General features: G+C 37.2%; 1 protein-coding gene across 2 annotated transcripts in view; it reads right to left on the minus strand.

The window, feature by feature from the left end:
- The window catches only part of LOC127448109 (syntaxin-binding protein 5-like), a 228,013-nt gene that overhangs the window by 115,632 nt on the left and 88,018 nt on the right, over positions 1-24,363 (minus strand). For both annotated transcript variants that reach the window (XR_007898457.1, XM_051710407.1), the window contains exon 3: positions 524-605. Coding sequence is in view for 1 of the 2 variants with exons in the window: in XM_051710407.1 (XP_051566367.1) it covers positions 524-605 (82 nt within the window). In the remaining variant the exon portion in view is untranslated. The remainder of the gene's footprint in view (positions 1-523; positions 606-24,363) is intronic.

Below are 24,363 nucleotides of genomic sequence, written 5' to 3' on the forward strand. Positions count from 1 at the left end.
CTGCAGGTAAAGACATTTTCTAAATAAAAGTGTATCAAAATACAAACATTACATGATAGCACTTAAAAGTGCCAAAAATTACCAAGCCAATACCATGTTTACTGGATATGACTCCTTGGAGCAGCCGAACATATAAATACAATGATAGATTATAAAAATGAAAAGGTTTTACCATATTGTACCATCACTGTACCATGATACTCCCACAGCAGTCTTTTGAGAAAGGTCACTTTGATAAACTTCATCTTGTGCTGTCTAATGTGAAAAGGTGCTGATATGATTTTAGTCCATAGTTTCATTAATGTTACACAATATATGTAGGCTACTAAAGAAAATGTTCAAATGATGCTCCTAAAATAACCAGAAATTAACACTTTGGTGCTGTTTCTGCAAAAAATAAAAATAAATAAATAAAAATAAATAAATAAAATGAATGAATGAATGAATGAATTAATTAATTAAATCTCCCAGGGGGAGCATGCCCCTAGACCCCTCTAAAACATCATGGTTCAATGTGCAGTACCTCATTGATGAGAAACTGAAGTTGGAGAACTGCCGCCCCGCTTTCATGCTGGCAATGACAGTCCACTCCCGGCCGTCCCAGACTGATGACATCACAGAGTTAAGGATAAGAGGACATACATTTACAATGGAAGTGTATTGCAACATTAGGATTTGGGATTTCACATACAATGCTAACTGTAGACACTTTGTTACTAGAAGGGAGAAGGAGATACTTATTCATCAATGGTTCTCAAACTTTTAGAATAAGTAACATGTTTTATCAAATCAGACCATCCAAGTACCACCTAGACACAACTTTAACTGTTCACATACCAGACTGTCAACATAAGAACATGGGATCTAATCATTGGATGGTCGAAACAATTTAAATTTAAAACAGCAAAAATTTGAAATAAAATATGAAAAAAAAATCTGGATAATTTAAAGCTGAAGTATGAAACTTTTCAGTGTTAAAATAGTTCCTTCTATCCCAGCTAAATATGCAGAGATATCTACAAGTAAATCATTCAGAGGTTCATTTTCTCTAAAACTGTAAACACTGTCTCTGTGGCACTATAAAATTCCTGCATTTGTTTAGAGAAACTATCTTAGACCCGCCCAAACAACGTTACTCAACAAATGCCGTGAGTTGGGGGCGGGACAATCTGAGGGTTCGAACAAAAGCAGATGATGGGTGTATTTGGAAAGCTGTTTTGAATACATTGTTTATTTTTGCATTTGCATTTCATTCGGTGGCACAAGTGTCACAGAAATTACATTCTTCAGCATTAAAACACATTTTAATATTTACTTTTTTATTTACTTTTCCAGAGTCATGTGACATACCACCTGGAGGAAATCTGTTCACCACTGGTTGTGCACGTATTACAGTTTGAGAACCACTGTTCTACATTATATTGTTTTATAGTCCAGTAGCAGGAATATACAGATGTAGTTGGATCAGTTAAAACCTGCCTGCATTAATTTGATGTCATATTTTTGTAATATTAATTGTCAGCCAATCAGCGTCCTTTCCTTTGTGTTTATAAAGGGTTGGTAAATGTCGCCTGGATAAGCATCATTGCTTCTTCGTCCCTTGTTGCATCATTGCTGCGCTGTCCCTTCTGTTTGACGTCACTCATTCTCCGCTTAAGCCGGGTTTGTGTCGAGTCCTTTATTCTCTGCAGCTTGCAGTGGATATAATGCCGATCGTTCCCTAGTGTGTACTGCATCACTCAGATGTCAGCGACAGGCTGCTGTGATGTACACCTTGAGCAACCATATACACTGCTAACATTCCTCTGTATTGGCTGATCTGCATGCCTGAGGCTGTTCTCTCCCTCGCTCACCCTCTCTGTTTGGGCTGAGTGCCTGAAACACTAAACTGCATAAGGAGAGCGCTGCTGTTTTGCTGCTTTGTTTACTGGGCTCCCTCTTAAGTGTTTTGTGCATATGTATGAATGTACATGTATGTGAAGATACCTAGACTTCAGTTCAATGCTACTTGTGTTCTTTAATTTGTTTTGTTTGGTTGATTCTTGGGTGTGGTGTCCAAGGGCTCTTTCATCTGTTATGTATTTGTGTAGTTGATTTTTCTTTTATATTTTTGCATAATTTGTGGCCTTTGCTCAAGTAAGGTTTGCTAGTTTTCTTTCAGTTTGATTTATATTTTGTACAGTTTTTGTTTATAGTCAAAATCAGTATTGTGATGTGTTAAATGCTCCATTCTGATTATCATTATAACTTGTAACACTGTTTATATGTCAATCAGTGTAACACATCCTTGTGTCTGCAGGCTAAATTCGTTTTTGTTTTCTTTTAGGAGCTAGAGGCCCCGGAGTGGGGAGGCTGGTTGTCCCTGTCTCTCTGGTAGTGGTGCTTCCTCACTGAATGCCATGTTTGCTACTTGCATCCAATATCTCACATAAGTGTGTGGGTTTGAGTGTGTCTGATATTTATGATTTAATACATTTTTCTAGGTATTAAAACTGTAATCTAGCTTACCCTGCTTCTGGTATGCCTCAGCCCTTAAGTTTGAGTTTTGTTTTCTTTCTTTCCTTGTCTTTTGTGTGTGTGTGTTTCTTTATAAATTGATACGTATTTAGTTTGTTTTTGAGGTGCATAATCTGTGTTTGACCAACCCAACCAAGATTTTATCTATTTATTACATAATGTGAATTTGTATTTGAAATAAAGATATATTTTCATAATTGCACCCATGTCTCTTTGCCCTTTTTCTGGTAATCGAACCTATGTGCCCTTTGCTAGGGCTGAATCTTTCCCTGGTTATATCGCAGGGTGGCGTAGTTGGTCGAACTGAGTGAGCAAGTTTGCTGTTATCCTTATTCTGTCACCCTCCCTATATGCAACACAAGTATGTATGATGGTAACTCGCTCGCTCGCTCACTCACACACACACTTTGTCCATGTATTGTGGTGCATGTAACATTAATAGTTCAATAAGCAAATGTGGCATCATAATTTTAAGCTCACTCTGAAAAACAAAGGCTGTGTCCAAAATTGCATACTTGTATTATGTACTAAAAGTATGTACTTCACTAGTGACTAAGTACATGCTTTTTATTTTAAGACAGTAGGTTAGCATAGGGATATACTAACATGTCTTAAAATTGTGTCTTGATACAACAGACCCCTTTGTAATGCACTGTTTATGTTTTAGAGGACCACCATGGAAATAAGACTTTTGCTTTATTGTGTTTATTTTTTCCTCGACAGTTTTTAATTTATTTTAATAATATACATTTATTTTATTTTATTTTTTTAGTGTATGGAATGGTGTTTTATATTTAAATTGTATTGAATGGCGTTTTATCTGTACATTATTTAAAAGCTTGTCAAATAAATTCAATCAATCAATCAATCAATGCATTAAAGCAGGTTATATTGGCTCAAAAATCATGCATATAAATGCAAAATTCAGATCCTCCATAAAAACACCATCCGGGCACCTTTGGCATACTGTTTTCAATTAGTTGCCATCATTTCCATATACAAAAATCAAATAATAGATACAACATCTTGTCTTTGGCATGCTTTGAATTTAAAAAAAGCTACAGAGGGCAGGAGTCACAGTTGTTTATGTTCATGTGGTTGTATACAAAAGCAACATTAAACACTTCAGTGATCTTCAAGATTGTATGTCCAGAACAGTGTGTCTGGAATGAGAGAGAGAGAGAGAGAGAGAGAGAGAGAGAGAGAGAGAGAGAGATGGCTCGCCTGTGACTAAATAAACTGATAAAGTGACATTAACAGCTTTCACCCCAACATCAGCTCAAGCTGTTTAAAATAGATCTTCCTGTAGGAATCTGCTTAATGATTTTTCTCAGCCATCCACACACACACACACACACACGTACGCGCAATTGATCAGAAGACCTGTGAGAAATCAGACAGTGGGTGGAGAAAGAGCATGATCTTGTTTGTCTCCTCTTATCTTTACACAAACAAACAAACAAACACACACACACACAAACACACATATGCATATGATCACTTTAAAATAAAAACAGTAAAATACAGGTAATAACAGTATAGTAAAATGCTTTTGAGAATCTTTCCAGCTCTTGTATTTGCTTTCTTTTTTCATACAGCTTATCTCTGCAGTAAATTTCTGGAAATGAGTAGTCATATGTGCGTTATGTACATGCAGGGGTAAAATTGGGATTTTGCAGATGGGGGAACCCAAAGATCTTTTGATTCTCATGATAAATAAATGACCGAATAAATGGTACATTACAAATCAACCCCCTGATGCATGAATTATTAAGATTACAAAATCATGTATTTTTAAGATATGCATCTGTCCATTAAAATAGAACATAATGGTAAATATTCCATTTATTTACTTGGTGGATATTCACTTTCGTCACCATGTTAAATTTAGGTTGTCATAAATAAATAATAATAAATAAAATAAAACAAGAGAGGACAGTCATATAGAATTAAGGGTAAGGCTCAGAGCTGATCATCTATGGTGGTTTGAATGTAGCATCACACCCTGAATTGTTCAAAATGACTTTTAAAGATCTGTCAACTACACCATGCATCAGAGGGTTAAATACAAACATTTACAAATATAGAAACAACACTGAAAGTCTTATACTGTATATTGTGTTGGTTTTGTGGTATGATCCTTGTCTTTACAACAGACCCTTGTATAGATTTTACAATACACATTCAGCCAGTGAAATTCAGTGGTTTGAACTGATTGACACAAAATGATTGATAGGTGCATCCAAGTTTTCTGATTGGCTAACAGGCATAAGCAACAACATGGTCAAATGGGAGGTCGACATGTTGTTTTCCATACTTCCGGTATCCTAGAATTGTCCAGCCATATTATGCCAACTTGCCAACAAGCGCCATCTCCTATCAGACATTTTTGTATTGGCTCCAGTGTGTTTACCTTCCCGAGGTGTGACCAGATATGCGTCAAGTCAGCAGTGTGGGAGACCCCGGTTCGGATACTGCATTGTAACCAAGAAGTAATCATGTTTGCACAATCAGTTTCGGATTCCGATTCGGAGGTTGCATTTTTCCCTCTAACATTACATTTTTACTCCGCTGATGATTTGGTTTAGTTTTGGGGTTTGGGTTGGGGGTCCAGTTTATAAAATATGGATTCCTCCTCACTTTACTGTAGCCTGTACATCTGAAAACAACTAATTTCACATCTTAATTTTGGCGCCCCTCTGAGGACATTATACCCGGAAAATGGAGCACACGCACGCCATAGCCCAACAACACTTACCACTTTGGCAATTTGGGGCAGTGTTTTGCATTTTGTTAAGCACAGACTAATTTTAGCTAAAGAACAGTCAACCTACTCTTCCTGATTTCACTGTGAGATTAGTCTGTGAGCAACGCTGTCACAGAAACAGGTGTGATTTCTCAGCACTCTGATTTAAGGGATTTCTGACAGGCAGTAGGGATGTTTTATGAGTGGTATTAAAAAAAAAAAAAAAAAAAACACTTACACAACAGGATCTCGAGGCCATAAAAAACAAAAGATCAATCAAACTGATCAAGCCTGCACTTATCAACGATTTATTTGCCCGTCTGTTCCAGCCGCTTCTATCTGAATCACACAAACGGCATGTTAAAGCAGTCGTAAACGGACTGAATATTCTAGAATAAGCCCTCCCTTCACTAATAAAAGAGTCAGTCATTTTACAAAGACAGTGGTTATGGATGATGGGCCAAACACTAAAGAAAAGATAGCCTGTGTGTGTGTTTTGAAAGGGGATGAGTCATAGGTATAATTGTTCAACATACATGATTGCCTCTTAACTGCACTTGGTTAAATTGGGTTGGCAAACATATCATTCTATACACATGCAAAGAAACCAAAAGTTTCAATAATGAACACACAGGGAGACAAACACAACTTTCCCAGATTAAACCATGTGCTTCATATATATCAATCACACAAATGGCTTGTTAATATGAAGAGCATCCACTCACAAATACACCAGGTTCAATAGAGCAATACAGTGCCACAAGATAATGTTACTTTTGTATTGTTTTCATGTTCATTATCAACATTTTAACATCATTTTGGAGGACTCCATAAAGCCTTACTTATGTCCGGATATCCTTGATGGCTTTAGCTTTCACATGATTTTGGTTGCATTTGGGAAAAACTTGAGAGAGAGAGAGAGAGAGAGAGAGAGAGAGAGAGAGAGAGAGTAAGAGAGTAAGAGCTCTTGCCATGCAACTATTCTATTCTAACTATTTCATTATTAGCAATGATGTTTAAAAGTAATTTTAGAGTCATTAACCTGACATTGTCCTGTGGTCCTGAAAAGCAATAGGTAATGGCGGTACCTCCTTGGGCTGTACTGTTAACTTCTTGTGCATTGGTTCAATTCACAGCTGCTGGGTCTTAAGTGTCGTTTAGGCGGCTGGCTACAACAGCATTTCCTTGCACAGCTGCTAAAATTAAATCTTTTTCAAATTTTGCACAGATTTCTTGGGCCAAGAAAAATATAGGCCTACCACATTTTGTTCCGATCGGCCTTATTTAACCCTATATAAAAGCTGTTGAAAGCTGACTGGTCGATGACGGCTATGTTTTTCAAGATACTGAATTTGGTTATAATATCTCAATCCATTCAAATTTATAACCTTTGGTAAAATGGCCACGCCCACTACGTACGTTTTAGCACACAATTTGACGATGAATAATAAAAAAAAAAATTCCTTTGATAATTTTTCATACTGGGACTCTGTTGAATCTTTCTGTACTGGTTTGGTTCCAATCGGGTGAACAGCCTAGGACCAGTTTGTTTAAAAATAAAATCAAACAATCCAAAATAGCAGGAAAACTAGGGGGCGTAGCAAAAGATTTGTCATGATGCAGGAAAAACAGGAATCACAGAAAAAAAGAATTTTGTTTCTAGCCCTAATGGTTCAAGAGTTAAGGCCAAAAATGTGATTTTTTGTTTTGTTTAGTTCACTATAGCGCCACCTATGGGCCGAGCGGGCCGATTCCATGTGTATGGCTAGCCAGCCGGAGTAATACGACCCCTGAAAGTTTCAAGTCTCTAGGCCTTATGGTTTGGTCTGCACAATCAGTTTTAGGGCAGAAAAATAATAATAATAAAAATCCTGACAAAAACAATAAGGTTTCTAGCCGTTCAGGCTTGAACCCCTAAAAAAAGTTCAAAAACATAACTCACTATATTTCGAAAAGTTAACATTACTTAAAAATATCAGGGGGTACTTTGAATAAATAATTTAGTTAAAAGATAAATGTTTGTAAACCCCTGTATTCGATTAACGTTACTGTCAATTTATCTGCATGTTACCTTTTATTTATGGTATTTATCTGACATTTATCATCACCTATGTGTTACAAAATATACGTTGCCGCATTAAAATATGAGTATGCTGAGTAATCAAACAAACTTTCATTCATCCAGTACTGCTGTTAAAAATAGTGAACCATAACGCTGCTTCCACATTCTGCCTCATTCAGCCAAGAGTTCTGAATCCTCCGTAATAAGGTTAATAACGGACACTGAGAGATGTTTGGGTGGTGAACAAGTCACTAAAGCAATGCTTCCATTAGGAGACTGGGCTAAACATACAGAATGTACATGATTGATGGAGGAAGAGGAGAAAGATTGTGTGAGTTAGGAGGAGTTGAACAGAAAGACTGATGACTCAGACACTGAAAAAAGGGGGAAAGAAGGAGCAGAGGTGAAACCTAGAGAGCCAGTGAGGCACGAGGTGAGAGAGAGAGATGAGTCAGAAAGAGAGAGAGGGACTTTGGCAGGTTTAAAGTGGTGACTCAGAGTGAGGAGGAGAGAGAGATTAAATGGAGAGGCTGAAGTCTAATAGTGTGGAGGTCATAAAAGCCACAAAACTTACAAGGTAAGGTTTCATGACTCATGCTGATGAATTTGACTTGTTGCACAATTTAGGCACTCTCAAAGCTATAGATTTTAGACAAAAAATCCATAGATGTTCTCAACATGTTTGATTTTCTTTTTCGATATTTTCCCTCCACCATTTCCACTGTTCTCAGCTTTCTCTGCACACATAAAAAAGAAAATCTTCATATCAGCTTCATTAATACACCGTGCCATCACAATAAAAAAACAGCCTGATCTCGTTAATATACATAGCCATTTGTACATTAATATTTGTAACATTTAAACTTACATGTCTGTAAGTTTGGATAGACACTAAAACATACAATATGGACATTTCTAAAACTTCTATAAGCATCTAAAACGTTTTTACGTATTTACAGCTTTAGAATATTGACGAAATCATTACAAATATATCTGAATACACAAATCAATTATAAATATATTTGTACATGTTTACTGTTTTATAGATATTTTAGATCCCTTAACCCTACCCCAACCTCTAAACATAACCACATTTCAACAATATAAAAACATTTAACAAGTAGATTAATGTACAGTAGCAATTTTTTGTTACAATACATACATTTATATATATTTTACAGCCACTAATCCTACACCTACTCCTAAACCTAACCATAACCATTTATTAATCAAACTGTATAAAAGACGTAACAGGCAGATAAATTGAATCACAGCAATTTTTCAGAAAAATGGCAAAATTCAGTACAAAAGTAGTCCAAAGGGCAATGCGCTGCATCCAATGTGCTCCCTGATGGCATACAATAGCATTATGTGAGGTGGAGAGTAGAATTTAAATTATTAATCGCTGTAAATCTTCTCCTGATGCACTCCATAACGGCACTGTCATATCTCATTCAAACATATACATTACAGAATATGGCATGTCGCAAACGGTCAAGAGACACTTGAGAGCCAATAAGCATTCGACATAACTCCCATAAAACCGCTGGTCGTAATGCTTACTCAATTCTTGAATTTTGAAAACGAAACCAACGCATGTTGAAGGTTACAGCGGGCGCGATGGCAGATGGAGATTGTTGAATAAAAGGCTTGAATTTGGGTCTGTTCATCACAGAAAGCAGTCTGAAGATTTGGAATATAGCTAACAAATTTATGGATACATTTTTATTATTGTTTTATGGTGTTTTTTGTGGTTTATTTAGCTTTTTGGCATATTCTGAAAACTAATTTTGTGTCCCATGGCCAACAAAAATAAACTGAAATGCTTAATAAATGATTAAACGATTACAGAGTTTTTATTCATTTTAACATTTTAAAGTTTATTCTTGGTTAAAGTGGTGTAATCCTTTAAAACGTTGTATAGGGCAGCAAAAATCACACAGAACTAAATGAAACCATTAAAATGTCATTTTATAATGTCAACTGCATTAAATAAATGTGATGGCATTTAACTAATCTCATTGATTATAAATTAAATGTAATTAACTGATTCATTCTATGAATTATTCAGTATTAATCAATTCAAACAGTACACTTCGTTTTTTTTGTACGTTTCCATTGGTGATAATACGTACAAATTATGATGTTTAGATGCTGTCAATATTGTACGTTTCGGTGTCTATGCAAATGTGAAAATAATTTAGTTTGCTAGAAACAAACTTTATGTAAGAATAACATTCACATTGAAAAAACCTACTTATAACTTTGATTTTACTTTTCAATCTACTGTCACATTTAAAAGCTCCTGACAGAAAGAGCGACCTACATGTGGTAGCACTAATATCTCATTCACATTCGTGTAGCCGGTAGTCACAGCCTGTGATCACCGTAAGCTTATATAACACCTGTTTTGGCAACTCTTCACTGGCTTCCGGTGAAGTTTAGGATCCAATATAAGGAGTTAATGTTTGTTTTTAAAGCCCTACATGGATTGGTGCCACTGTATATCAGAGACATGTTTAGTTTTTTCCACTCCAGGGGTGGTAGTCAGCATCTTTACTCGCTGAGCTACCCAGGCACCCTTTATATCAGAGACTTGATTATCCCTCATCAATCCCAAAGATTCTTGCGCTCTACTGACCAGTTGTGTCTTAAAGTTCCGCGTTCCCTCTTGAAGTGCAAAGGCAACTGTGCTTTTTCAGTGGCAGCCCCTAGACTATGGAATGATTTGCCCCTGTCTATAAAATCAGCATCATGTATTGATGCTTTCAAAACTGGCCTAAAGACTTATTTATTTACTTTGGCCTTTGAATAAATTTTAACTTTGTGAGTGGTATTTCTTATGGTGTATGAGGCAAATTTGTATCTTTGCACTTGCTTTTATTTCCCAAGTTTTTATTTGTATGTCTTTGTATAAGTATTGTAACGTCTGTGTAAGATCAGTGATGGCTAATTACACTTTGTTTAAAAAAAACCCTTTTAGCCTTTTGACATTTGCATATAAATTACTGACCTGGCCTCCGCGTTTACATTTATATGGGTGCTAAATTGCAGATGGTCTTTATCACTATCAAAAGGATGCTAAAACAGGTCTCCTCTGGAGTGTCTCCATCAAGCTTCAAACACATTCCACAGAAAGGGGGGTGACCCCCGTGTCAGGCACCAGAGCAGTTGTCTGTCTCCAGTAATTCCAATACACGTCACACACACACACCTAAAGACATTTTCTCTATTTAGGCCATAGTAAGCAGTTATAAATGTATCTGCTATATGCATGTGTTGTATGTATAGTCCCCTATTATATTAACTTAGTTAAAACCCTTTACTTGTATTAGTTAGACGTTAAATGCCTATATTCAAGTGTATGAGTGTATCTCTGCTTTAATATCGTCTGGAGGTTACCTTCTTGGTTTCAAAATGATCTTCTCTTTATTTCTCACACAATAATGTACACCATGTGATCGTGAAATGCATCGAACAATTCTTACTATGTTTTGAATTAAAAGCTGCACTAGCGGTCCAGATCAGCAATAAAATGCGAATGGGCCATAAACGCAGACAAAGGATGTCTTTCCCGCTCAAAATGCATGCCTCTGATTGGCCACTCCACCCACAAAATGGGTGCGGCAATGAACTATCAAAACTCCAGAGCGCAGACTAATCATCGCTCAAAACTCTTCTTCTTGAGACCAACACACTCCAAAACTCTCTCTTGAGTTTAACCTTCTGGCAGTGTTTACCTTCAAGTAACTTTGTGGATTTGCTGTGGACTTCTTCAACTCACTCCTAAAGAAATCATCGAGAACCTCGTCTACCGCATCAAGACTCTTATTCAGCAACAAACCAATGCAAGTAACCATTTATAACTGATTAGATGCGCATTTAAGTTTGAACCCCTTTTAAGGTGAATTGTGCCTCTGATGATTCTCATTTAGGTTGTGGTTAACTGATGTGAAATATTGCCATTCTGTGCTCTCTCTCTCTCTCTCTCTCTCTCTTTCCTTACTTTCCTTCATTCTATATATGTATGTTTTGCTTAGTTTGTTTGTATGTTAGTTATAGTTTCATTTATTAAATCCCTTATATTCACAATTGATTGTCTCTGTGTTTCGCTCACAATTCAAAGTCACTGAATGTTGCTCCTTGCTACATGCTAAACTACTGCTAGCACTGTATAAGTAGGAAGGCTATTGTTCCTTGGCCAGGAAAGTAATCTTCTTAGAATTGATAAATAATTATATTGTCTGCTCGGTGGACAGACAGATCAGGTAATTGTAATATCGATTCTGCTACAGTTAATTCTAAGATCTAATCTAAATATTTATTATTAATTATAACCAGTTATAATTAATTATAAATAATTCCCTTTTTAAGCTAATTTCCTACAGTATTTTATTTGTTATTGTATGTATGTATTATGTTTGAAGTTGAAATCGGAATCTCTGTACAGCACTTTGGTCCATTCTTGTGGTTTTGAAAGTGCTCTATAATTAAAAGTTGAGTTGGGGCGCTCGCGGACGCTTGAGAAGATGGCCGGTTAAATCCTAGCTCTGCTCCAGATTGTTTAATAAATTGCTACTCTCTTCGGTTTAAATCAAAGAATCTTGTGTTTAGAATGCTTAGCATACAGTTAACATGTCTGAGACTCAAGATCCAAAAGGATTTCCACTTTTCGCAACTTTGCGATCACAGAAAAAGAAGAAACAAACTGCATCAGCAAAAAAATCTTCGTCCTCAACGGAACAAATTAACCTAGTTTTGAACGAAATACGAGTGCTTAGTGCTCGATTGGGGAACATCAGTGGTTGTTTTGAGGCTATTGAAAATTGTCTCGATGCAATATCCACCTCTGTTTCTGCAGTGCACGAGACTTTATTCAACTTGTCACAAAGAGTTTCCTCGAGCGAGTCTCGTTTAATAGAAGCCGAAAACAGAATGTCTACCGCAGAAGACGCTCTACGGGCCCACAAGGGTGAGCTTTCCACATTGGTTAAAATGGTGACACAGCTTCAAGCCAAAGTGGATGATTTAGAGAACCACGGAAGTTGTAAAAATCTGTGAATTGTCGGTTTATCTGAAAAAGCTGAGGGATCTACCCCGCTCTATCAATTTCTGAGAGAAATGATACCGAAATGGCTTGGCCTCCTTCTGACCTCAATGTTGAAATTGAGGAAGCACATCGCTTGAACCTACTCCAGGAGTTAACTATCCACCACGGAGCATACTGGTCAGATTTTTGCGCTATGCGGACAAAGAGCGCATTCTACAGGCAGCGTTGAAAGAACGGCAGATTGCTTACGAGGACAAGCAGCTGCGCTTCTCTCAAGATCTCTCAGTGGAAGTGATGAGGAAACGCCGGGAATTCGATGTGGTGAGGAAGATTCTAGCTGATCGCAAGATGTTCCGTGGTTTTGCATACCCTGCCAAGCTGCGCTGTCTCTATGAGTTGGAGCTTTGTATTTTCAGCACTCCGACTGCAGTGAAGGAGCTTAGAGACTTTGCAAGCTAAGTGATAAAGGGATTCTTATCAGTTTTACATCACCTCTGTCATATTTGGAGGAAAGTAGCTTGAACATACCCGGGACCTCATATGTCAAATACTTATTTCTAATCTGTTCGGAATAGCAGATGCGGTTATGTTACATCACTGACTTTATATATTTTCCGTCATTCTTTCCTGTATGAGTTTTCCGAGGTAATACTCATGGTTATACTTTACTGGAGTGGATTAACATTTGCGTTTCTCACAGTGGTTAATTTTCTGAACCATATGTTGGTAACAGGTATAGTCATTCTTTGCTTGAGACCAATGGGGTACAGAGACCTAGGTTCAGGGGTATTTGTTTGGCCCTGTCATTTGAGGACAAATTACTATTACTTCTTCATTTTTATGCAGAGCTGGACTAGGTTTATGACATGGAATGTTAAGGGATTAGGGCAAGTGGTAAAAATGAAAAAAATACTGACTTTTTAAAAAAAAAAACCCACAGCTGCCATGCTTCGAGAAACACATCTATTGGACAGTGAACATTTGAAATTGAATCGAGATTGGGTGGGTCAAGTATATATTTCTTCATGCGCAGCTAATCCCAGGAAGAGAGGTACGATTATTCTAATTAGTAAACATTTATCATTTATTCTTGAACATCAAATCAGAGATCCAGAGGGTAGATTTATTTTGGTCACAGGCCTAATATTTGGCCAACATATTACTATGCTGAATGTTTATGTACCAAATGAAGACTCTCCCAATTCATTTCCAAAATGATCTTGTTATTTAATGATCACTGCAAAGGACTAGGGGTCTGCACCGGAGATTTTAATTGTGTGATGGATGAGAGATTGGACAAATCCTCGATGGGCACACTAGTCAACCCCAAATTCTCTTTGGCTCTTAAAGAACTATGCAAAGAGACTGGTTTAATTGATAGCTGGTGAGAAATGAACCCTCATAGTAGGTACTATACATTTTATTCCAATCCCCACGGTTCTTATTCAAGAATTTACTATATTTTTATCCCAAATACCTACCTCAACTTTACATCTTTTAGTCAAATCAGCTCAATTGCCATCTCAGATCATGCACCAGTTCAGATTGTTATTAAATTAAGTACTCTGTCAGCAAGGAGCAAGGTTTGGAAACTGAATTTGTCTTTGCTGACAAACCCAAAATATTGTGACATTGTAAGAGATTCAATTAACAATTATTGGTTGGATAATAAAAATTCACCTGTCTCCCCTGCTATGATGTGGGATGCAGCTAAAGCACAATTCACGGATACATTACATTCCGCACATAAAAAGGCCCTGTTATCTAAACTTCGAGAATTAGAAAAGGAGGTTAAAAGACTTGAATGTTTGCATAGTATGTCTCCCAACCAAGCTAACTGGTCTGCTTTATTCCATGCAAGGGCCGAACTCAATCTTGATCACACTAATCAGATAAAAAAAAAATTACAGTTTCTTTCCAAACTAAATTATTATGAATATGCAAACAAATCTAGTAGACTATTAGCATAACAAAAAAACAAACAAAAAAAGCAACAAAAAAAAAATGTATTCATTCTGAGAGGGCAACTAAGTCTCTAAAGATGTTGGATGGTACCACTACATATGAACCTGCACTTATAAATTATGCGCTCCAATCCTATTACGAATCTTTATATTGTTCCCAAAACGGTGCTTCACAATCAGAATTTGAAACTTTTTTTAACAATATTTCTCTCCCAGCTATTTCAGATGAGGATAGAGATTACCTTAACTCACCTATAACTCCAGAAGAGGTCCTAGCAGCAATACAATCAATACCGTCTTATAAGTCACCAGGACCTGATGGTTTTCCCCTGGAATTTTATAAATTATTTTGGACTGAGCTCTCTCATATTTTAATGCCTGCTCTTCAAGTTCTTTTAGATCAAGGTACAATACCTGAAACATGGAAAACTGCAACTATCTGCCTGATTCTTAAGAAGGACAAAGATCCTCAAGACTGTGCATCATATAGGCCAGAAAGTCTTCTTAACACAGACTCTAAAATACTGGCAAAAGTTCTTGCGTGTAGACTGGAGAATATATTACCTCAGACAGTTAAACCAGACCAGACAGGGTTTGTGAAATCCCGTTATGGCACTGATAACATCCATAGACTTCTAAATGTCATTAATTTTGTTCAAAACCGGAGGCACCCTGCTCTTGTTCTCTCCCTTGATGCTGAAAAAGCTTTTTGATGGAGTTGAGTGGGACTTTGTTTGCCACTCTTAGAAAATTTAACCTAGGTGATAATTTTACCAGATGGGTTGAGTTGCTCTACTCTAATCCCAAGGCCACAGTAGTAACAAATGGACTCACTTCAACTCTTCTGCATAGGGAAAGTTACAAGGTATGTTGCCCTCTTTCACCTTTGCTCTTCGCTCTAGTCATCGAACCCTTGTCAGAACTTATTAGACAAAGCAAAATCTTCTATGGCATTAAAGGAGGAGGAGAAGATCATCGATCATCACTATATGCTGATGACGTATTAATATTTTTGTCTAAACTTGACAAGTCAATTCCTGCGCTACTGGAATGTATTTCTCAGTACAGTAGTCTCTCTGGGTATAAAATAATCAAAATCCATGGCATTACCTTTAAATGACTTTATATTCCTATATGTTCCTTAGAAAACCTAAAATCAATTTCCCCTTTTCAAATAACTCCGAATGGCTTCAGGTATCTTGGTATTTTTATCACAGCTTCACTTGATGAACTTATAAGCAATAATTATACCCCTCTTATAGACAAAAAAAAAAAAAAATTATTGTATGAGTGTTGGCAACAATATATTTAAATATTAAAAAAAATTATATATGACATCCAGTTGATTGTTATGCTTTAGAGCATTCTGTCCCAAAACTGGCAGTCAGCCAGTGTCAACAAGCAATCTGGAGCAATTTTATGGGGCATTTTATTTTGACACATTATCAGACAGGATGTTACACAATCAGAAAGACCCTGAAGGACCCCCAAACAATGGTGAAAGGTTAGTAAGTCTCTTAAAATGTGTTTAAATTTACCCTTTTCGCTCACTGGTACACTATGTAGTAAAATCCTGTGTCACTTGGGATAACGCTAAAAATATATATATATATATATATATATATATATATATATATATATATATATATATATATATATATATATATATATATATATATATATATATATATATATAAGTGTTAAGTTTATGCAAATGTATTTATTTAATATGAATTTACATACTTGGAAGTTGAAGGTCAAGGTTGCAGATTTCTATAGGTAGCCAAAACAACTGCAGTGGGGGTAAAATCCCCTAGCATGCCTGATCCACCCCTGGCATGCATCAACTGAAATGTCTAGGCAGGCTTCTTTCATGGCCTGGAGGAGGTGAACACAGATGTGAGGTTCTCGGTCATACACTTTCCAATGCCATGCCGAAAAAAACCTCCTCTATCGGGTTTAGAAAGGGAGAGTATGCAGGCAGAAAGATGTTGGAAAACTTAGGGTTATTGGTAAACCAGTCACGAACCAGAGCAGTGCGGTGGAAGCTGACGTTATCCCAAACAACAACGTAGCGAGGCTGCTCTGGTTGTGTTGGCTCCCTCATAGTCATACCATGGACAAGGACATGGTCAACTACAGTGGCACAAATTTCATCCGAGACTGCTTGTCTCCTTGCCTTTGACCTTCCCCTTCCTCATCCTTGTCGTCCTTGTCATCGTCATCATCCTCCTCCTCCTTCACCTCTTCCTCCACTCCCTACTGCTCTTCCTCCTCCTCCTCTCCAGTATCTTCAACCTCTTCCTTCACATCTTTCTGGATCCATTGTTCCAAAATTGGCCCTTTTATCTATCTATTGAAGGTTCTGGTTGGTGTGTGATCAATTTTTACTCTTAGTGTTTCCACCTGGGTAATTGTGTACTAATTGAGCTCAAGCTGTGCTGACTTGAGTGAACAATATTGAATGCTCTTTAAAAGCTCACCTATGACAAACATCAAAAATCAGACAAATTCTGGTTGATATGGTCTCCTCTTTGGGACTACATAAAGGAACTCCCTTAACATGCATACCGGACTGCTCTCAACTAATTTTAATTTCATATGTCAAAATCAGTGTGACCCTTTTTTTCCACTTCTCTATTTTAGGTTTTGAACACCCTGTAACTTGTATAGATCTTTATGTTATGTGATACTGCTGATGTTAATTTGACATTGTGGGCAAAGAAAAAAAAGAAAAAAGTTGAGTTGACCTTCCGTTGTATTGAAAAGAGAAGTGTCGATATTTTGCTTAACATCTCCTTTTGTGTTCACCAGAAGAAAAAAAAAATTTGGGATTGGAATAACACGAGTGAGTAAATTATGACAAAATGATAATTTTGGGGTATATTATTCCTTTGTGTGTGTCCAAAACCTTAAAGGGATAGTTAACCCAAAAATTAACATTCTCTCATCATTTACTCACCCTCATGCCATCCCAGCTGTGTATGACATTATTTCTTCTGCTGAACACAAATTAATATTTTATATATATAAAAAAATAAATAAAAATCTCAGCGCTGTTGGTCCATTTAATGCAAGTGAATATTGACCAGAACTTTAAAGTTCCAAAAATCACATAAAGACAGCATAAAAGTAATCCAAACGACTCCAGTGGTTTAATCCATGTTTTCTGAAATTATATGATAGGTGTGGGTGAGAAACAGTTCAATATTTCAGTCCTTTTTTAATTTAAATTCTCCTCCTGCCCACTAGGTGCCAATATGCATAAAGAATTCAAATAATCAAAAACAAAAGAAAAATGTGAAAGTGGAGATTTATAGTAAAAAAGGACTTAAATATTTAGCTGTTTCTGACCCACACTGATTAAATCATTCTGAAGAGACTGGAGTTTTATGCTGCTTTTATATGCTTTTTGGACTTTCAAAGGTCTGGCCACCATTCAGTTGAATTGAATGGATCAACAGAGCTGAAATATTCTTTTCAAAATCTTAATTTGTGTTCTGCAGAAGAAAGAAAGCTATACACATCTGGGATGGCATGAGGGAGAGTAAATGATAAGAGAATTTTCTTTTTTTGGTGAACTATGAATGAAAAATGATACATATCTCTATATATCTACCGCAATATGTACATAACAATGTTATATATTGCGGTACATGTGTCACGGTTGAATATATCACGAGATTTCTTAATATCATAATTGGATCATGATTTAAAACTTCGCTAAATACGTGAAAGAGACTAAGTGTGTCCATGAGTGAAAGAGTGAATCTGAGGGTTCAATGTCAATCTCTCTCACATCCCATGGATCTAAAGTATTGATGCAATATTGTGGACAAAAGCATTGCAGTATATTGATATATAATTGTATCAGCACAGCCCTTTAGCACACTCTCGCTCTACCACACATACACACACATACAGATCGACAACTTTATCATCACGATTATCAAACAGCTGTGCTGAGGACTCATTTCCAAAGAGCATTGTTAAATTTCCTTTAGTGCTACAGATTTCCTCTACTGATGGAAAGAGAAAATTATGTTGATGAACAATATTACAATTTACTAAGCATTCACAGTGAGATAAATGAATCAGTGCAAAGGGGTAGAATTATTGCTGGAATAATTGAGTGCAATATGGTTTTGGAGAGAGGGAGAGAAAGTGTCTAATAATGTCGTTTTCTCTTGAAACTTTCCTAACTAAAACAACAACAACAACAACAACAAAAACTATTACCTAGAGAGTAGCAAAGCACGTTTCATTTGTTTTCCTCTTCTCTCACAAACATCTATTTCCAATGTCACTAATTAAAAATGCTGGCATTACTGTAGCCATGCTAAATTACAGAGCAAGCTGTTTTCCATGGATATCCCCCAGTCAAATGTGTGAATGTCTGTGTGTATGTGGGTGAGTTTATGACAGTCACTGTGAAACTGATTGCGTTGTTTGTGTGAAGGGTGCTGTCAGCCAGTGATGAAACACTCTATCCAAACATACATAAACAAACACACAGCTAAATCTGAGAATTAAACTGGCAGATTCATAATCATGGTTTATAACTTTAGCATTGCTTTTTAAAAACTGAAATATTGATGCCACCTATAAGAAAAACAAATCACATATGAGATCTCTTTAATTTCTCAATTGTTTCTTCTTAACAGCAATGATTTTAAATAGAGAGCAAATCAAGCATCCTGCTTCTACTGAAAATAAAAAAAAAAAAAGAAAAAGAAAATGACCCCAGTAATCTCACTTCTACAGTTTTATGATATCAAGATCACTCATGTATATCAACAATTGTCTCATCTGTGTCTATTGCATCTCATTTGTCTCTAGTTTGTCTATCTCTCCCTGGAATGTTTGGAGAAACATCAGTGACAAATTAATGAAGCGTAACTGAGAACTCTGTTAAGATTTCTGAGCTTTGAAAGATCAATCACAGAGCAATAAAAATGTCCATTAAAATATTTTTATTACCGGTAATTGATGTGGGATTATGTGAAGATTTAGTATTTGAAAAGGCATTAATTCTAAAAATAGATAATATATTCAGATTCCATGCAAGAATTTTACTGTTATATAAACAGATATGAGCCTTGTTACCATATGAAATCAATTAGACGTGCAGAAGCAACCGCAATAGCGTGTGTATATGTGTGTGTATAGGCGTTGATGTGTGATATCTCTTCTCTATGGGAAAGATGATTATTGTAGATTAAGAGGGCATGCAGGTGATATTATGTTAATTCTAACTCATATGGGAGTGCTTATGAATGCACCGTCACTTCTTCTATTATTAAAGTTTAACTAACAAAAATTACCATGGTATTAGCATTTGGTTTTTTAGAAGAGTGTGGCAAGGAGGAGGGTGAGGCCAGGCCGACGCACATACGGCCCCTAATCAGGCTAATCAAGCCGACGAGAGGGATAAAGGCCACCGGAGGCAGAGGTTCGGGAGAGAGAGAGCTACAGGCAGCTGCCCTGTATGTGTTTATGTTTGTGTGTTTTTGTTTAATTAAATATTACTTTGTCTCTTCATCCGGTTCTCGCCTCTTCCTTGCACGTTTACCCCGTTACAAAGTGCTACAATGGTAATACCACAGTATTACCACTTCATTAGTACTTTAAGTAATATATAAATGCCATAGTAGATGAATATGTTAATGATGTACTACCATGGTATTTCCATCTGATACATCACTGTACTGTTGCACAGCCACAATACATTTTTGTAACGGAATGAAGTGTTTAAATGCTCCACCGTGTTGCGAGATGGCCGTGGCGCTTATGTAGGTGATGCGTGACATGGCAAAAAGGTCAAAAAATGAAATAATAAAGGATCATCAATCTTTAATTAGAACAAAAGCTTGTTTTTAGTCCATGGCCAGTACTTGTGCCCCCTCAAGAAACTTCTGATGCCACCCCGGGCCAACTGCAAGACAATCAATGGGGACCTTGAAGCGCGCAGCACATGCAGACTTTACTGTATATTTATTTCATTAAATTGTAGCCTTTGCAATTAAAGACAGTATAGGATTTTGGTATCAGAGCATTTTTATCTGTGTGCAGTTTCGGACCCGATTCTGATACCGATATTGGAATCGGGACATCCTTACTTCCTTCTATGACAACATTATTTTCAAACCTTATATCAGCCCTCAAAAACCTGTTTAAGTGGTACATTGCAGTATTTATTTTTCATATTGATTATTGGTGCAAGAAAAAAAAAAGTCTTACAAGTTGCTCAGAAACAAACACATTTGTTTCTCAGCAGTAGCTCAGAAGGTAATTACATTCACAGATATCGATGTTGGGATATAAAGTATGTTTTGTACATGTGAGAAACACTCTTGTAGGCATTTCAGAGTGAATCAGCCTTGTATGAAAAACATTAATACTTGTGGAGATGCTGGTAGCCGACTTCCAGTAAATCCACTCTGATTAACTAATTGTGAATAAGCAATCTCTCTCCTATCTTCTCCTCACTACACTGTGAATTGTTCAATAAGGGGTGATGTATTTAACTCAAGGACATGTGGTTTTGTGTCGAAACTTGCATGCTCAAGGGCAGACTGAAAATTAGGGTGTGTGGGAAGCTGTCAGCCTGATTCTTTCCATTTTTTTTTTTTTAATATGAGAAAAATAGTATATCATTGTGATTTGCTTGGTAAGAATATTTGTGCAGATGAGGATGTTAGCCCCCTGGGCAAGTTCCTTATACTCAGTGACAATAATAATATTCAATGCAACTCCTTTGGAAAGACAAAACTTTAGCTAACCCATGGGACACATGCTGTTATGATCATTTCAGAGAGCTGAGGCATTCAGCTTACAAAATGTCAGCAGGTAACATGGTTTTCTTGGACCATGGTATTTTCCCGTGCATCTCTCAAGATTCAAGTTGCCAGCAAGGAACAGGGCCAGCAGCATATGGGCTATCGCTTTTAATTATGATCCCTCATCATGCTGACCACATTTTGCCGAGCTAGAGGATCCAAGTGTTAACGCTCTCACCCAAACTTGCTCTGACAAATGACCTTATCTGCCACTGAAACCCCTCTGGCTGCGGCACACACATCTGCCAGACGGAGCAGATGAAAGGACCCAGGAAAAAGAGAAAGCGCAGAGATTGTGACCCTGACCGAGGCACAGCTTATGTAGGTCTTCATAATAAAGACAATAGGAGGACACAGATGTTCATTATAGAATGGCGGAGGCTGGAGCGGGTTATTGATAGAAGAAGATCCTCTCACCTAGAAAGGACTGATTTCGGAGCGACACATCCGATTGGTCTGCTATTTCGTTTTTGCGTGTGACATTTTATGGTCCCTTTCACACTGAATGGCTGACAATTAGAATAAAGGGAGAGATGCAATTTGCATACAGCAGCCCCTGATGACTGCCAATTAGCTAAGATAGGCGCACTCTATATTGTTAGATCTTTTTTATATTCAGCTTTTTATAATGCACATGAATGACAGATATTCCAGGTCTGTTCGCGGTGGTTTAGGCCCGTTTTATTATCCTGTGCATTCTCATCTATGGATTTAAACTTTTACTAGTGGCACTTGCTATGCCAAGTATCAATACTACTTTTACTGTACCTTTTCAAAGCCCCTGACCCTATGTATTAAACTTGGGCACGTATCTCTTCCTGCACTGTTGGTGCCACGGACATGAATAGGCTCTTTTCCACCATCTGGCAGAACAGTTTTCATTGTGGAACTGTCCTTTTCCGTACCAATCCGGGCTTATTGGTGTGGTTACAGTTTCTTTTCCCATTGTGGGTCTGATAAATCAAGATTAAAATGGACTGACCAAGCAAGTTACCACATAATTTTGTGTCTTTTTCCCCTTGTGTCAGTTTATCGGAGTGAATATTTACACCCCCGTGTAAACAGCATCTGCCACACAGTGCAGCTATTTGCACCCCAATAGTCTGGTGGAACCACAGAAATATATGACAAACTGGACAACAGATGTAGCTGCAGTGGCGTGGGATGTAAAGACGTTGTGAATGTGTAATGTTGTCTTAACATCTCTGGTTCGATTCACCCTTTATCCCACTTTTTTTTTCTCAATCCGATTTCCTGTTTCACTCTTAATATTTACTTTAATATTACTTACAATTATAAATACAAATTAATATAAAGGTTGATTTCATGGCAGTGATTTGGTCATGGTGAATGTTGGGGATTGCAGATGTAGTGGGACAAACAATGGGCATTGCACAGACTTTTCTGTAATTATTGTAACACGCCTTTGGGTGCATGAATTGTCCAATCACAGGCCCTTAGGGAGCATATAAAATGGAACTTTAGGGCACTGCTTGTGTGTCAGAGCAGTTTGTGTGTTAGAGCACCGCTTGTGTGTCAGAGCACCGCTTGTGTGTCAGATCACCGTTTGTGTGTTAGAGCACTGCTTGTGCATCACTGCCTGAGGACCGCCCATTCCGGTTTTGATCCCTTCCGCTTTGGAGGTATGTGTTGTTTGGCTAACTAGCTAACACTAATATGCTTGGTTTGAGGTAACCGATTTGTTTATTTGGTCGATAGCTGGCAGATGCCATTCCCTCAACAATCTCCCTCCGCATTCTAGTGTTTTACTGGCGTGTTGATGCCTTTTGTTATTTGCGTTGGTGCGCTATTGGATCTATGGCTGTAGCTACAAAATTAAGGTATGTGGAACTACCACTATTTATGCGTACTTTTAAATAGTCATGTCCTAAACAATCCTTTATTGAACTTTTAGGAGGAATAATCGGTGTTCTAGGAAACATCTCGTTTGATTAAGCCGGCAGGGTAACATTCCCCACGGAATAATCTGTGTTTTAGGAAACCTCACGTCTGATTAAGCCTGCGGGGCAATGTTTTCCGACGCTGCTGCTTTGATTGTAGTTGCTTGCTTTGTTTGTAGTTGTTTGCTTTGTTTGTAGCTACATGCTTTGTCTATAGTTTTTGTCTTTACTATTTGTTTGGTTTTGGTTTTATGATGTTTTGCCTTGAGCTGTTTGAGTTTATTTAACTTTGTTCCATTTAACCTCTTTTCTGGCTCTGTACGACTGTGGAGTGTTGCATGAATAACCACCTCCATTTATTTGCTATATTTGTTGGGCCTGTGAAGTTATTTGTTTCTGCTCTTTTGTTCCTTTATTTGTTTGTTATTGTGTTTTTATCTTTTTGCAATCCAGCTACCTGCTAACATCAATTGGAGGGCATTCGGTATTTTGTGAACCTTCTTGGCAGGAGCTGGTGGGTGACGTGGTGATTCTTTTTGTGTTTTTTTTTTTTTTTTTTTTGTTGTTGTTGTTGATTTACTGTTTTGAACTTCATAGAGAGTGGCCGAACATATAAGCAGGTGTTTAACGTCTCCACTTTTCCCTGCTTTAAAAACTAAGTACCACTCTCTCTTGTGCTGTCATAGCTTTTCTATTTTCTATGGTTCAACTGTAATCCATTATTATTATTTTTGGGGTTCTTTATTTTGGAGTGTTTATTATTTTTTTGGGTTAATTTCTGTCTCTTTTAGCAGGAGCCGAGGCCCAGGGCAGGCAGCTAGCTAGCTTCCTTATGCGGTGGTGGTACTTCTGTCACGGAGTGATGTGTATTCATGCTTGACCTCATTTCTGTGCTTGTGTGTGTGTGTGTGTGTGTGTGGTGAGATTTGTGCACCTAGTGGTGATATTTCGTGATATAGGAGCCTTGTGCTTGTCAGCTAGCCTACCTGCCACTGGTAAGCCTCGGCCTCCCTTTTTGCAGTGTTTGTTTGTGTTTCATGTGTGCATTCTTCTGCCCTGGGCATACAGTCTTTTAAATGTTTTAAAGTTATTGCTTGATTATAGTAGTAAATAAAGATTTTGTATTTTGGTATCCATGTCTCTGGCCCTCTTTTTCAAAACAAGTGAACCTGTGTGCCCTTTATTGTTGATTTAATATGAATAAATATTAATATTTCCCTGTTTAACAGGGTGGCGTAGTCAGCTACATCTACATCTTTAGTTTTATACTGCTTCCCCCTAACT

The sequence above is a fragment of the Myxocyprinus asiaticus genome, chromosome 11 (genome assembly GCF_019703515.2).
Source record: "Myxocyprinus asiaticus isolate MX2 ecotype Aquarium Trade chromosome 11, UBuf_Myxa_2, whole genome shotgun sequence".
In the NCBI taxonomy this organism is placed as follows: Eukaryota; Metazoa; Chordata; class Actinopteri; order Cypriniformes; family Catostomidae; genus Myxocyprinus; species Myxocyprinus asiaticus.